Source organism: Rhinoderma darwinii, chromosome 5 (assembly GCF_050947455.1).
Source record: "Rhinoderma darwinii isolate aRhiDar2 chromosome 5, aRhiDar2.hap1, whole genome shotgun sequence".
Lineage (NCBI taxonomy): Eukaryota > Metazoa > Chordata > Amphibia > Anura > Rhinodermatidae > Rhinoderma > Rhinoderma darwinii.
The window spans coordinates 266825346-266842530 of NC_134691.1; the positions used below are offsets into that span (position 1 = coordinate 266825346).

At 41.5% G+C, this 17185-nt stretch overlaps 1 protein-coding gene across 1 annotated transcript in view; it reads left to right on the forward strand.

The window, feature by feature from the left end:
- Positions 1-507: 507 nt before the first annotated feature.
- BFSP2 (beaded filament structural protein 2) overlaps positions 508-17185 on the forward strand; it is a 55822-nt gene continuing 39144 nt past the window's right edge. The window contains exons 1-2 of the mRNA XM_075828596.1: positions 508-963; positions 15588-15670. Coding sequence (XP_075684711.1) covers positions 508-963; positions 15588-15670 — 539 coding nt within the window. The remainder of the gene's footprint in view (positions 964-15587; positions 15671-17185) is intronic.

Sequence of the window (17185 nt, forward strand, 5' to 3'; positions counted from 1 at the left end):
TCACAATGGAGCCCTATGGATACATTTAGCGTGTGCATCGGGAGCGTTCTCAATGTACACGCTAAACGCAGAAAAAAAATTAACGTGAACAAAGCCTAAGAAAATCCCATTTATTTTACCTACACCATAGACAGCAACCATACATTTCTGCATCATGGGTTAATGTGGAACATGTATGATACATCCCTATATAAATAATAGACCTAAACCTGCTTTGTATTGTTCCAGATGACAGGTATCAAATGCTCATTTATTCTCTTTCACTGCTTTTCATTGGACTTTTTTTTACAACAATCAGATTATTCCTGAAATGAATTGCTGAGACAGTGAAAGCTGTAGAACAATGAGACAGAACTCTCCATGATAAATAGTACAAACACGATGTTCTAGAACTGCATATGACAAGATGTAATCCAAAATGCAACAACAAAAAAAACAACCTAACGTTGAGAAGGGAATCCAGACCGTTTGAGAGCAGGGACAGTGTGGTCAGAGTCTCCTGCAGCAATGCCTTTTCCAAGGCGTAGGTCATCTATCTTGGGGCAACAGCTCCCTTTGCCTTCTGCTGAATGTTCTGGGCTTACCAATCGTAGGGTCAGCATTGGCAGTGCAAGTAACCTTCCCAGGCCACCAGGTGTGTATGTAGGAAGCGTTCCAACTGGAGGTGTAAGTAGTCTTGGCACTCGGGTATCTCGAAGGGCCCTGGGCATCAGCAGTGTTTTTATGCAGGGACTACGCAGTTCTGGCCCACCTGTTCCTGTTACCCAAAGCTTGGAGAGAGGAAGAGCCCCCACATTTGAATCTTTGAATGGCTGCTTGGTGGAGTACATAGATAAAGTGAGAGCCTTAGAACAGGTTAACCGTGAGTTGGAAGAACACATCAGGGTTTATCTGGATAAAAAAGCATCAACTGTAAGCAGCTGGGGATCACTCAGGGACAACTGGGAGAATATATACCATCAGGTAAGTGTTCTCTTATGTGGTTATTGCACATTTTTAGCTATGGACTACATTATGTATAAAAATAAGTGGAAATTTATCTTAGAAGATTATTTTATAGAACAATAACCCACTAATGTTAAACTACCACAAACAAGCCTTTTCTCATGCTACCGTACATTAATAGTACTCCAAGTACTGCTTAATTATTTTTTCCCACAATAATTTTTTCTTAGATCCTGAAGGTCTATCTGACTTTATTGTATTTGTCTAGGCCACGTAGACAAATGCAATGTAGTCAGACAAGCCTTAGCAGTCAGACAGACTTTTTCATCACATTTGTCCCAGGCTAAGATTTTTACAGCCAATCATCCAGACTAGGTGTTTGTGCAGTGTACATGTTATATAGATGTCATAAGCTTATGCACTGGATGATGGTCTGTTAAAATAACTTTGCCTGATGACAGTGAGATGGTATGTAGATACTTGTCTGTACATGAGGCTAAAATAGTAAGGGCTGGCAAATTGTACTTTAGTATGATGGGTGCAGCACAAATTTCATACTGTAAAGTCATCTGCACCTAAGTCCTAGGAATAAAGGCTACACTGGGTTTTGCATTAATGGTAGAAATACATCCCGTTTCAGATATATGGAATAGATTTTTGTTGAGTATTATGCTGCCATACACTATGTCCAATATGATAACAGTTTTTTCTAATAGGAAACAAATATTATCAAACACCTACATCACACATATTGAAAAACTTCCTGCCTCCTTACTTATTCAATGAACTAACTTATCAGATGTAATTTTTATTTAAAATTCATCGACTGAACGCAGTCAGGCTTCATTGCAGCTGTTGAATCTAAGGTCTTATGTACATTACCATATTATGACACCCTACAACCTTCAAATTGTATGTAGCCATAATATGACACCTATAGAAATCTATAGGGCCTTACTATACCTCTATATGAATTCAATTTCATACAGAAACAGAGGTCTTTTCAGACAGTTTACGCATAAATCTAACAGGAAAATTGTGGCATGGTCCATTGGATACTGAATGACGAAGCATTAGTTCTAGGGAAGAATATCTCCGTAATATGGTGCTGGACAGAGTGTCTACAACTCCAAATTACGGATCCACATATGTGTGCCTCTGCCATTTGCATAAAGTCTAAGGTTCAGACTTCATGGCAACTAAAGTCTTGGAAAATTTGAGGAAAAAAACGGTTGCAAGCAGAATTCAATCATTCTCAATAGGGAATAGTCATAGGCAGGGCTTCATAGGAGAGTGTCAGTATCACGAAATACTGCAAAACATTAGTATTGGAGTATATCATGCAAGTGATTCAACGATCCCTGGTTAAAGTCCCCTAGGAGGACAAGTAAAAAAAAAGTACAAACAGCAATATAACGTTTTTTTTATAAATAATAAAAAAAATATTAAAAGTAAAAAATAACTTTTCCCATTTTCCCTTTAAAAAAATTAACATAACTGGTATCGACACACCATAGAAGTCTGCACTATTACAGTATATCATTATTTAGTCCGCACAAAATAAAAAGTTATGGCTGTCAGAATATGGCAACAAAACTAAAATTTTATTTTTAACAATCAGTTTTTTCCTTGTTAAAGTAGTAAAACATAAAAATTACTATATAAATTTGGTTTTGACGTAATCGTATTGACCCGCAGAATAAAGTTAATAGGCCGTTTTTATCGCACGGTGAAAGCTGTAAAAATAAAACCCCCCAAAAAATTGAGGAATGAGTTTTTTTTTCCTCTTCCATCCCACAAATTTTTTTTTTTTCAGTTTCCCACTACATGATATGGTACAATAAATGGTGCCGTGAAAATCTACAACTCGTCCTGTAAAAAACAAGCGCTCATATGGCAATATTGATGGAAAATAAAAAAGTTATGGCTTTTGGAAGGTGGGGAGGAAAAAATTAAAGTAAAAAATGGCTGGGCCGGAAAAGTGTTAAAAAAAAGTGACGTATATTCATCTGCAAAGGGTTACAAAGCTATTTATATGGCTGTGGGACTTCAATGAACCACAGTAAGAGCCATTGTCACCAAATGGAGAAGTGGTATTATGTGGTGAACTTTCCCAGCAACCTATTGTCCGTGAAGTTGTAAAATATCCAGATGGACTGCAGGCCTCCTTAGCCTCAGTCAAGGTCAGTGTCAATAACTCTACAATAATAGAGACTGGACAAAAAAATGCTTTTATGGGACAGAGTAACTTCAATACTCATCTGGGTGATGCCCAAGTGCTTTGGAATAAGATTCTATTCACAACTGATCACAAATGATCAGTTATAAGTGGAACAATTTGCACATACATGGTGGTAGAATTGTGATTCTGACAGAGGGGGATGTTTTGATGCCACAGGATATTAACAACAGTTCTATTTTTTATTTTTTTTTTAAATGTCTTGTCATCTGTCCAGGGACTTAAGTGTAGCTGAGTTATGCAAAACGGCAATAATTCAAATACAAAAGTAAATTGTACAGTATATGCAGCACTCACTTCAGTCTGTGTGAACAGCAGAGGGGGGAGCAGGGGACATGCTGACAGCATTCAGGGAGAGGAGAGAGGTCTGTGATATCCTCCTGTCCCTGTATGGCTTCAGATGACCCCAGGTGGAGGGGTAAAATAGACTTTTGTTATGAATCAGAGAGCACACATGCTGTTAGATTGTCACTTATGAGGTCCTTTTTTTTTTTTTTTAATCAATAACCCCAAAGCTGACTGCAGCACCTAAGTGGTTTTATAGAAAAAAAAACAACAAAAAGCTTTTTTTCTCTTACACAATGTTTTCTTATTATTATTATTATTATTATTATTATTATTATTATTATTATTATTATTATTATTATTAATAATATTATTATTAATATTATTACTTAAGAAAAAGAGAAAAAAAACGACACATAATTATTATGAATACATTACTTAAAACACCTAAAAATACAATGCCGCAATAGCTTTTTTTCTGTTCATCTCACCTCGCAAAAACAGGAATAAAAAGTAATTAAAAAGTTACATGTACCAGAAAATGGTACCAATGCAAAGTAGAAGTCATCCCTCAAAAAACAAGTCCTCATAAATCTACATTGATGGAAAACAGAAGATGTTATGTGTCTTGGAATATGGCAACATAAAAAAGGAAAATTTTGTAAAGAAAAGTAGTAAAATATAATAAAAACTATATCAGTTTGGTATCACCATAATCATACTAACCCATAGAATAAGTTAACATATTATTTATACTGCAACAATAAGCAGCAATCTTGAAAACGTAGAGTAATTAATACAGAAAGTATATTGGAAAATTATATAATTTTTAATTATGCATAAACTAACATTAATTTGGATAAGGCTAAAATTAGTTATGTCACTAAGGGGTCAAAATGCACTTAAGGCACCTGAGTGAGGTGCCAACTATATTTACTTGAAACAAAAATTCAAAATCTACAATAAAAGAAAGTAACATTTTCATGAGGGTTTTTCCCATTTTAATGTAACTGTCAAAGGGTTAATAAATGCACTATTTAAAACTGTTATGCGTTACTCATCTTCCCAGATGTTAAAAACGACATTTTGTTCAAGGTTCAGAACAAAATAAGTGTGACAAATTCATATAGTCACAAGATGGCAGCAGATGCAAAAAAAAATAATGCCATCACCGCTCACCTCACAGCTTCATATGCGCTTTTTTTACATTGATCTCATTTTATTGCAAACTTAAATAGTAAAGCAGACTTCCAGTGACTATAATAAGAAAACACCAGGAAATGTGCCATAGGGTATATAGTAAAACTGCTGTATTTGCTTTGGAAAATCCTGTCTTTTCTTAACTGAATCTGATTTAAGTGCTGAAAGACCTGTGATCTATTAATTTCAGCAGACACTGTAGGGGCATGGCAAGACGTGGCGGAATTGCTCTGGAATTCCGCTGCGGCCAGTCCGCTGCGGAAATCCGCAGCGGACATCTTCTCCATTGCTTTCCACTGCTTTTCTCCATTGCTTCCACAGGCTGCGGTGCGGAATTTAGTGTCCGCAGCATACGCTGGCTGTTGCGGACGTGTAGCAGACTTGTTGCGGACTCATTGCGGAATTTCTCCATTGACTTCAATGGAGATTAAAAATTCCGCAATGAAATTCGCAGATGTTATGTGTGTTGCGTAGTGTATTTGTTTTACGAACATGATATTTCTTCATTCTGGCTGGACCTATGTATTTCTAGGTCTATAGCCAGACTGAGGTCCCATGCACACTAACGTAAAAACGCCCATAATCACGAGCCGTTATTATGGCACGGGCCGGCCCATAGAAGTCAATGGGGCTCCCGTAATTACGGGTGACTACGTGTGTGCACCCGTAATTACGGGAGCGTTGCTAGGCGACGTCAGGAGATAGTCACTGTCAGGGTGCTGAAAGAGTTAAACGATCGGCAGTAACTGTTTCAGCACCCTGGACAGTGACTTCCGATCACAATATACATCAACCTGTAAAAAAAATAGAAGTTCCTACTTACCGAGAACTCCCTGCTTCTTCCTCCAGTCCAGCCTCCCAGGATGACATTTCAGTCCATGTGACGGCTGCACTCACAGGCCAATCATAGGCTGCAGCGGTCACATGGACTGCCGCGTCATCCAGGGAGGTCGGGCTGGATGTCGAAAAAGGGACGCGTCACCAAGACAACGGCCGGGTAAGTATGAATTTCTCTTACTTTTACTAGGGAAAGGGCTGTCCCTTCTCTCTATCCTGCACTGATAGAGAGAAGGGAAGTACTCTTCACCTGAAGACGCAACGGCTAATCCGCATAAATTTCCTGCCCATTTTAGGCAAAGCCGCAACAGAATCTGCAACGCAGATTATGTGCGGCATTGATGCGGACAGTGGCGGCAGAAACACGCCACGTCTGGCCATGCCCTAATAGAGGCTTCCCTAGAGCCCTTCTGGGACTTTCTCAGAGTGATGTCACAGGTCAGCGGTTCTTTTGCAAACGGTAAAGATACAACTCAGGGTATGTTCACACTGCCTATTTTCAGCCGTTTTTCGGGGCGTAAACGCTCCGAAAAATGGCTGAAAATAAGGGGGCTGAACGCCTCCAAACATCTGCCCATTGATTTCACGGCGCGTAAAAAAAAGCCCCGTAAAAAAAGAAGTGCATGTCACTTCTTGAGCCGTTTTTGGAGCCGTTTTTCATTGACTCAATAGAAAAACAGCTCCAAAAACTGCCGTAAAAAAACGCATCAAAAAACGCATGATGCGTAAAAAACGGCTGAAAATCAGAGGCTGTTTTCCCTTGAAAAGAAAACAGCTTCGTATTTTACAGCCGTTTTTTGTTTGCCGTGTCAACATACCCTCATATTCATTTACAGAGAGAGAGAGGGAGGAGGATGGGGTAGCAAGGTCCAGCGCAGAGGAGTGATGGACCAAGAAGACCCTCCATCATTATTACCAACCAGTAGCATAGCTGAAGGCTCATGGGCCCTGGTGCAAAAATTAAGCTTGGGCCCCCTGCTAGCTATGACTGGTGACATTTATATGGCCTAATACGTCAAATGGACAAGAGATTTCCATCCTGAGAAAACCCCTTTAACATTCCATCCTCCTTAGTGCCCCTTTTGAATGTTCACTCTATACTAATATTTCTATTTTAATGACTTACTTGACTATACTCAATAACAAAATACTGCTATTCAGTGCCCAAATATTATTGCTAAACAATGCCTAAATTAAACTAAATCATAAACTGTCCAAATAATACCATATAATGCCCATATAATATTACCATACAGCACCCACATAATATCATCATATACAAAGAAATGTATCAACTTTTCTATGTCTGTTTTCTGGCCCAAAAGGCCCAAAAGTCGCAATTAACTGTGCAAATTGAGACTTTTGCCGTTTTTACACTGCCCTTGCCACTTTTGTGTAAAGGAAGCATGACTTCACAAAAGGGGACGGGCCAACATCGGCCTCACAAGTTGATTCGAATTTACACCAGAAAACGTATAAAATTATAGCAGAAATCAATGCCAGCTCCTAGCTGGCGTAGATTTCAGTCTTTGGGGCATGGCCCCATACCTTGCCCCAACAATCTGACTACCCCTCACCTCCTTCCCAATTGGACACTTTAAAAAATACATATATTTATACTTATTTCACGGATCCGTTTCTCTTCTCCCCACTAGGTCCCCCCTGGCTCCTTCTTCATGCCACGGCTCATTCAAGGTATTTACACTGGGCAGCATCAGTACCTATGCGGCGCAGCACGCAACGTCATCAGTGCTGCGTCACATGCAATCAATGCTGCTAGGAGTCCCTGCCTCTCCGCGGGAATACTGCCCCATACTGTAATGATATTTTCAGTACGGGACCAGGGACAGTATTCCCATGGGAAGAGAGAGACTCCTATTATTATAGGTAACTGTGATGCTAGAAACTTGGCTCCCTGAACTGTGGTCGGTCCGGGAAATATGGTCGATACACGGTCCGTATATCACAGACCGAACATGGACGTCTGAATAAGGCCACTAACTTGTCTCCTATTTTTGATGCGGATTGCGCACTGAAAATTCACTACAAATTACAATATAAGGCGATATTCAGACCAACGTGTGTGAAATCAGACGTGAAGAACGGCAGATTTGCACCCGTGCAGGACCCGTTTTCACAGATCCATCATAGGCTTGAGTCTATTGAGGGATCCGTGAAAACGCCCAAAAATAGGACATGTCCTATTTTTTTACAGGCCCTTCACATGATCCGTTAAAACAACGACCATGTGAATAACCCCATAGAAATACATGCAGCCGTGTGATGGCCATTAAAAAAAACATCCTTCACACGGACGATTAACCCGTTAAAAATCTGCATGGAATTCAGGACGTGCTGCTGATTTGTAACCCCTTAACGCGATATCATGTAACTGTACGTGATAAGAGTTAGGTATGTATGGGAAGTATAGAGCGAGCTCACGGGCTGAGCTTGCTCCATACACAGTGGGTGACGACACCTCACTGCAATGGGCGGAATCAAAGATCATTTTGATTCCGCCCCTTTAACACCTTAAATGCCGCGGTGAATCGTGACCACGGCATTTAAAGTGTTAGAAACAGGGGGCGCCCCCTAAAACAAGCCATCGCGCCAAAAAAATTCGTAATCGCTGTTTTTTGCCCATTTCACCCCACAAATATTTTTTTTTAAGCTTCACAGTACATTATGCAGTATAATAAATGGTGCCATGAAAAACTACAACTTGTCCCGCAAAAAACAAGCCCTCATATGGCTATATAGACGGAAAAATAAAAAAATTATAGCTTTTGGAAGGTGAAGAGGAAAAAACAAAAGTAAAAATCCAAAAAAAGGATGGGAAGGGGTTAAATCAGCTGCATGCCTATTAGGCTATGTTCACACGCTTAGCAAAAACCGTCTGAAAATACGGAGCTGTATTCAAGGGAAAACAGCTCCTGATTTTCAGAAGTTTTTTAAGCAAACTCGCGTTTTTTCGCTGCGTTTTTTACGGCCGTTTTTGGAGCTGTTTTTCTATAGAGTCAATGAAAAATGGCTCCAGAAACTTCTGAAGAAGTGACATGCACTTCTTTTTCGCGGCCATTTTTTTACGCGGCCGTTTTTCAAAAGGCCCATGCAAAAAAAACGGCCCGTCGAAACGTCGTTTTTTCCATTGGAATCAATGGGCAGATGTTTGGAACCGTTCTGCTTCTGATGTTTCGGCCGTTTTTCGGCTGTTTACGGCCCAAAAAATGGCCGAAAATAAGCCCTGTGAACATACCCTAATGTTGCAGAATTGTAACGTATTACATCCTTTACAATGTAAAGGGTTAATTTGCTGTAAATCTCTAGTAAATTCTGTAACGCACACATTGAGGAATTTGGTGCACAAAATCCGCATCAAAACCGCAGGTAATTCCGCAGGTAAAATCTGCACCTAATAGTGCGTTTTTTGATACATTTTAGGTGCGCTTTTTACATTTTGATGCGGAAATAGGTGCAGGTTTTATGCTGCAGATTTTTAAAAAAAATTTTAACTAGTCAGAAACAATTTGCAAGTGGAAACGCAAGATAAATTGACATGTATCATATTTTCAAATATGCACCGCAGGTCAATTTTTGTGCAAAAAATGCGACATGTAGATGAGATTTCTTGATCTCATTTACTTTGCTGGTACTGTATTACACTGCGGATTTGCCGCACGAAAATACCCGCGACAAATTTGCACGTAATAAGTATCGTGTGCATTTGGCCTAACAGAGTTTTTTTTAACTCACCCTAAGGCCACGTTCGCACATGTTGGATTTGATACGGATTCCGATGACATGCCGATGATTCTGCATCCCATGCATATGAGGTTTCCGCAACCCAGATCACATGCTGCGAAAAATTTTCCACGTGTATTTTTGTCCGCACCATGAAAAGAAACCTACCACAGTAATAAGTAGCATGCGACTTATATTACATGGAAAAGCCAAGGATGAGCAACTTTGAATGACAATGGGACTTAGGCCTTGTTCACACAGCTTTTTGCAGGCGGAAAAATCTGCCTCGAAATACCTTCAGGCTTTCTCTGCCTCCCATTGATGTCTCGCGGGAAAAAACGTCTTCGTCTCCCGTTGAAATCAATAGCAGGCGATTTCGGCTGTTTTTTGCCGCTGTTTCCAACGCGGTTTCCGCTGCAAAAAATGGGCCAAAAAACTCTGTGTGAACAGGGCCTTATTCTTGTGCGGATCTGCTACACGCTTGTGGCATATCTGCGTCAGAAATCATAGGGAAAGCCTCAGATTTTTGCTGTGGAAAACACATTGAACTTTAATGGCAACGTAAGAACGGAGCATTAGGGTATGTTCACACGCTTAACCAAAAACGTCTGAAAATACGGAGCTGTTTTCAAGGGAAAACAGCTCCTGATTTTCAGATGTTTTTTAAGCCACTCGCGATTTTCGCTGTGTTTTTCGCTGCGTTTTTTACGGATGTTTTTGGAGCTGTTTTCCATAGAGTCAATGAAAAACGACTTCAAAAACATTCCAAGAAGTGTCCTGCATTTCTTTAGACGAGCCGTCATTTTACACGCCGTATTTTGACAGCGACGCGTAAAATAAAGGCTCGTGGGAACAGAACATCGTAAAACCCATTGCAGGCAATGGGCAGATGTTTCAAAACCACAAAAAAGGCCATACTTACTAAGTGGGTGGGTGAAAACCCGTTCCCAGCAGGATGCAGACAGGTCAAGAAATGCTGCAGAAGGAGGGTGCATTAAATAGTGATAGCCACTCCCACTAGCAGTGAGGGGAGTGGCGAACTAAGTGCTCACAAGTGTGCAATAAATGTGTGTCAGTGTAATACTAAGGTGTGAATGTGTGGTAAAAAAGAAATGTGTATGCATGGAGGTGTCAGAACTGTGTGATAATGTAATAAAAAGTAAATGTGTGATGAATAGGGGTCAGTGCTGTGAATAGTACATGGGGTGTCAGTACTATGTGTAATACGTGGAGGGATAATGTGCTGGTCGGCAGGCATAGCATATGTTGCCGAATCACAGCCTATTTGTAACGCCACTACTGTTAGCTAAGACGGGCTCCTCTGCATGCCAAACCAAACGCCAGCACATCATGCCCTCCCAGTATTTAAGACCTGGCCGCATCCTAAAAAAAAGTATATATAGTAAAAATATCCATGAAACATGGGGTATTAGTTGTTATTTTGGCCAAAATACGCAAAGCTCGCAACCCAACGTCAAGGGTCCCCAGTGCCTTGCGAGTCCCTAACTAGAACTTTTCGTTCCTAATTTAAAAACACCAGCAGAAAGAATGGGATATAGATAACTTCAAAACCACAAAAAAAGGCCATACTTACTAAGTTCCGAATGGGCAGATGTTTGTAGGCGTATTAGGTGTGTTTTTTCAGGCGTACTTCGAGGCGTAAAACGTCCGAATTACGTCTGAAAACACTGCGTGTGAACATACCCTTAGTGCTCCTCACATCCTCACAAGCGCTTCCCCCTCCCTTAAGGCCCCTCCACATCATGTTGTTGCCCTAAGTTTATCGTGTACGTCAGGAAATCTCCTAACGTACACTATAAACAACATAGACGATAATTCACAGGGCTCCATTATCTCCTTATAGACTACGTCGGGCTGGTAGATGTCAGTTTACCTTATTTTTGAAGGATGGAATAGCGTAGAAGACTTTGCTATTCCGGAGTCCCCAGGCAGCATCACAAGTGCTCTACCCGTGAACTTTGTCCCTGTGAAAGCTCCTGATATCACTGTCCATATATGTAAAGTAACATCAGGGGATTCTCCAGGGCCGGAATCCCTGGCCAGAGTGTTGCCGACGCTCCGGCCATGTATTCAGTGTTTGCAAAGCTTCGGACGTCACTTTATGTATATGGACATCAGAAACAGCGCCATAGTCCCTGGGCAGAGCGCTAGTAGAAGGCTCCAGCCCTGTTCATGGACAGTGACTTCAGAAGTTTCCCCTGGGCCATTCCCCGGGCAACGTATCCCACTATATGCCATACAGTCGGATACGTCTTGGCTAAATAGATCAAAATCCAGAGCATTAACCGGTCACTGCCTGCTCCACGATTTCCTTCACTGTAATTGACATCAGACCAAAATCAGTTAATGCGTATAACGTACAAATGTGAGCGCCACAATTTCCGTTGTCCACTCCCGGTAATGGATAATGGAGTGAGGGGGGCCAAGACATCTTGGCTGTATGGGGCCCATAAATTCCTGATGGCTGCCCTGGAGCCATGGCATGAAGAGGGACCTGGAGGGGACCCAGTGGGGAGAAGAGAAGGGGATGGATGGTTTTCGGTCGTTAAATATGAAACCTTCTGACTTTCATATCTTTTATATCAAAACGATTGTCTCCTAAAGTAAGCAGCAGAGTGCAGGGCCAATAGTGGCAGATTTACTCCTAGTTACGCATCAGTTGAGTCAGTTCAGGAAATAAGAGAGAAGCAGCATAACTGTCTTTTTCTCCTTGAACCCGATCAAGATTAAAATCAGTCTGACATATCCTGTTTATTTAATTTCATGTACAAGGAAGAAATAGTCCAACCACATAAATCACACATATATTTCAGTGTTTGTCTTCATGTTGGGAATTTGAGGCAATAAACATATTGTACATTCATCAGGTATATGATTCATTATATGCTCATTTTATAAGACATAAAGACAACACTCAACTTTTGTCTATAAAACCTAAACATTAGAATTGTACTAGTTCCATCTAAACCTTTCATTTACCAATTTAGTTATCTTTTTATAGCCTGATTTTTTCCATTTATTTCTTTTAAGAGGCTTGTTTGTTTTTTTTGGGGGGGGGGGGAATGTTACACCATAGGTAGGATGATATTACTATTCCCTGTAGCAAAACCTCTAGAATAGAATGTTTGTATAATTTGATAACCACTGGTGTCCCAGAAAGAGAATATTCTCATTCTGTTAATTCATGCAACTCAGGAGCTGAATATTTGCCAATTCCTGATATGTAATATCAGTTTTTCAACTTTTATAAGATTTTAATTTTATGCAAGTTTTAACCCTTATATTCAACATATAAGAACATAACTTAAATAGGACCTGTCACCTCTCCTGACATTTAATGGATAAATTGACAACTGGGTGCCGTTGTCTTATAATCCCCTGGCATGCGCGATGCAGCCGGGAAGAGTACACCTCGCTGCACGGTGCGTGCCCAAATAGTAAAGGCAATGGTGCTTCTGAGAAAGTTGGAGGAGGCTGCAAGTGATATATAACAGCCAGGGGGATGTTAATCAATCATGGAAAGGTGGGTTTGGAGGCAGTAACTATGTGACTCTTCAGGATAGTGACACAGCCCCATGACCCTTTAATGAGTAATTAGCATATAGTGTGAACCATTTTAAAAGTTGATTTTATAGATTTTGCTGCATCTGAAAAAAACATACAAGGAAATGTTTGGAAATATTGTCAGGTCACGTATTACTGCTTGGTGGCGATTCAAGGGGTTAAAACTACCTGACAGGTTCCCATTAATTATACAATGAATTGAGAACAATTTCATCTGCTCTGCAATTTTGTTATTATAAATACATCCTATATAATTAGCTTCAGAAGCGAGCTCATACATATGTACAGTAGCAGAACAAAGCTCAATACATATATACAGCACCAGAACCAAGCTAAGTACATAAATACAACATCAGAACAAAGCTCAGTACATATATACAACACCAGAATAAAGCTCAGTACATGTATACAGCACCAGTACCAAGCTCAGTACATAAAAACGACACCAGAACCAAGCTCAGTACATAAATACAGCACCAGAACAATGCGTAGTACATAAATACAGAACCAGAATCAGGCTGAGTACATAAATACAACACCAAAACCAAGCTCAGTACATAAATACAATACCAGAACCAAGCTTAAATACATAAATACAACACCAGAACCAAGCTCAGTACATAAATACAGCACCAGCACAAATACAGCTCAATTTATGGCTTAAAACTACAACTCCCAGCATGGCCGAACGGTAAGGATATGCTGAGAGTTGCTGTTTCACAAAAACAATCATACCACCCATCATCTCGCTGCAGATCATACATTGACTACAGTACTGATTAGAGGCAGAATAAACATTTACATTAAGTGACTCACAGGTGACATCTTCTCAGATTCTAGTTGTTCTTTTTCTCTTTTCTTCTCCATCCGGTCCAGACCTCTATGATGACTTTTCCCAGCCACAGCCCACTTCTGCAGTTTGCCGCTCAGAGGTCTTCAGCTTCTCACTTTTCAAACATTTCTGTACCTATAAACAAAGATAAAATTCTCATGGTGCCACACACTATGCCCCTAAATACAATAGCGCCATACACTCTACCTCTTATTATAATACCACCATGTACTGTGTCCCTGATTATAATAGCACAATACACTGTGTCCCTGATTATAAAAGCACCATACACTGTGTCACACACACACAGTGCCCGTTGTAGATAGTGCCCCCCATAAAGCCTCCTGTAAATAGTGCCCCCCATAGAGCCCCCTGTAGATAGTGCCCTAGTGCCCCATTATAGAGCCTCCTGTAGACAGTGCCCCACATAGAGCCCCATGTAGAAGATGCCCCACATAGAGGCCCCTGTAGACAGTACCCCACATAGAGCCCCCTGTAGGCAGTGCCCCACAGAAATCCCCCTGTAGACAATGCTCCACATAAAGCCCCCTGTAGATGGTGCCCCACATATATAGTGCCCCAATAGAGCCTCATGTAGATACTGCCCACCCTAGATAGAGCACCCCATAGAGTCCCTGTAGATAGTGCACCCCATAGGGCACTCTGTAGATAGTGCCTCCCATAGAGCCCCTGTAGATAATGTCCCTGTAGATCCCTCTGTAGATAGTCCTCCATAAATCCCCCTGTAGACAGTGGCCCCCATAGAGCCTCCTGTAGATAGTGTCCTACATAGATCTCCCTGTAGATAGTGGCCCCATAGATCCCCCTGTAGATAGTGCCCTACATAAACCCCCCCGTAGATAGCCCCCCTGTAGATATTGCCCCACATATAGCCCCCATGTATTTAGTGCCCCACATATAGCTCTCCTGTAGATAGTGCCCCACATATAGCACGAGTGTAGATAGTCCCCCACACATAGATTGTGCCCCACATATACCCCCCTGTAGATAGTGCCTCCTGTGGATAGAGCCCCCCCCCCCATAGATAACACCACTCACACTTTTAAGAGAAAAAAAAACTTTGCATACTCCCATTGATCCCATTCCCGCACCATCCTCTTGCAATGCAGGCCAGCTCTCTTTTAAGCAGGTCTACTGGGGCTGAGCGACGCTTGCATCATTAAAAGGCGCTGAATGGCAGGGCAAGTATTTTTGCCAATCAGCGCCTTTCAACAACGCAATCGGCGCGATAACATCATCGTGCGGCTTGCGTCATTGAAATGCGCTGAATAGCAGGGCACGAAATGTGCCCTGCCATTCAGCGCTTATGCAACACTTAGTCATGTCATTGTATTTGCGTCCTATAGATGCAGATACAATTATAGTGCAGAAGGGGGTGGCTTGTTTCAGTGGCGCTGCCGCCCCCCTCAGAGAGGCAGCAGGCCTGATATGAGAAACTCATCTCGCCTCATGACCCTGGTAACACCCAGTTGTTAATTTATTCATACATTTCTAAGAGGAGTAATGGAGGAATGGCAGAACACAGAATTTTAAGAAAATATGTTCCGGTATTGTTTGTTTTATGGAGAATACAAGTATTTACTAAAATAGACATTTCAGGAGTGGTGTCAGATCCTCTATAATGTAATGCTATATAAACTAAAAAAAAGGAAGCAAAACCTTTAAAGTAGAAACTTTTCATGTCAATAATTTATTGACCCCAGTGAAAAATAGCTTTTCTCACTTCAAGTGTCTCAAAAAATTAAAATCAGAACTGTAACCATTCAGCAAGCGAAGAGTCCCCATCATATTTTGTTAATTTTTGTAAACAAATGTATTCCCTTTACATATATGTATAAACGACACAGTTTGTTTTTATCTAGAAGTAGCCAATATATCACAAAATTACCACCTTTTTTGCAGGTGGGAGATTCTGTTTTGGAAAATGCTCGACTTATGCTGCAGACAGAGAATATACAAGCATGTGCTGAAGATTTCAAAGAAAGGTATTCATATTTTTTAAATCTATGAAAAATATGTGTGTGTGCGTGTTTGTATGTGTGTGTGTGTGTGCGTGCGTGCGCGCGCGCGCGTGTGTGTGTGTGTGTGTGTGTGTGTGTGTGTGTGTGTGTGTGTTTTCAAGAATTTTTTTTCAAGTTTTATCTCCCAACACAGAACTGCTGTAGAACAACAAGGCATGAGGTTTAGGAGCAAAGCTGTTACTCACACTCCCTAAGTGCCACCCACAGTAAGCTGCTCAGCATTGTAAACAGTGAGCATGGCAAAAAAGAGGCTAGCAAATCTCAGTCTATGCCTTTGTAGCTAGAACGCCGGAGCTATGAAGGCCAAGTCCCGCCTCCTTGGTCGCGTCTCCCGGACCACTCACCACTCAGCGTGCAAAAGTCAGAGTGACGTCCGCTGATGTGGTCGGCCCCCTTGTTACGGCGCAGCCAATAGGATAAACATGCAGAAAAATTAATGGTAACTAGGGGAACTTAAAGCGGCCCATATTTTCTAAGTGCCGACATTATACATAGGAGATGGAATGATGCAGAAAATAGTAATAATGATAATAAGGTGGATTTTCTGGGAAGCCATCCTCTATGCTCTAAACCAAAAAGCTTTTTGATATAGCAATAGAAGACTTGGGTACATATCGCCACCACCCAAAGTGCATCGATGGTTTGTAAGACTGACCCTGATACCAGCCTCGAGACTACGATCAATAGATTTGCTAAAGAAATGGGAGAAGGAATCAATCGAGTCTTCCCTAAGATTTATGGGCATTCTTTTGGAGGAGGAGAAAATTCTCCTCACATGTAGTACCAAGGAAGGGAATGGAATCTGTGAAAGAATTTGCTAAGAGGTCTGAATTTGAGAAAAAAAGAGACAGTATTACAACAAGCCATTGAAAAGTTCACTGCACACATCAATGAAAGAAAACATTTCCAATTTGTGAGAGATACCCTGGATTTAACCCCTTCATGACATCCACCGTATATATACGGCGCTGTCGGGCAGGGCTTCCCGCAAAGCGCAGTACCATTACGTGGCGGTGATAGTGTGCGCTCAGGAGCTGAGCCCTCACCATCAGCGCCGGGTGCCAGCTGTATGTTACAGCTGACACCCTGATGTAATGGCCAGGACCGGAGCTAGCCTCCGATAGGCTGATTAACCCCTCGGATGCTGCGTTCAATAGAGATCGCTGCATCTAAGGGGTTTTTAGCCACCGACACCCCAGCAACAGAGGCGGGCTCAGAGGCGGGCCCTAAAAGGCTTCCAGTACTAACGGCAAGATGGCGCCGGCTCTACTTCCGGCTCGGAAGCTGAGCCGGCATCATCAGCAGTGGGCGTCCACTGTATGTTACAGCGGACACCCCGCTGTAATGGCAGTAACCGGAGCTAGCTCAGATCCCTGCCATTAACTACTTAGACGCAGCATTCGAAAGCGATTGCTGCATCTTAGTCGTTTGTAGCAAATCGGCAGCCCTGCCATGCGATGGTAGGGCTGCCGACTGCTA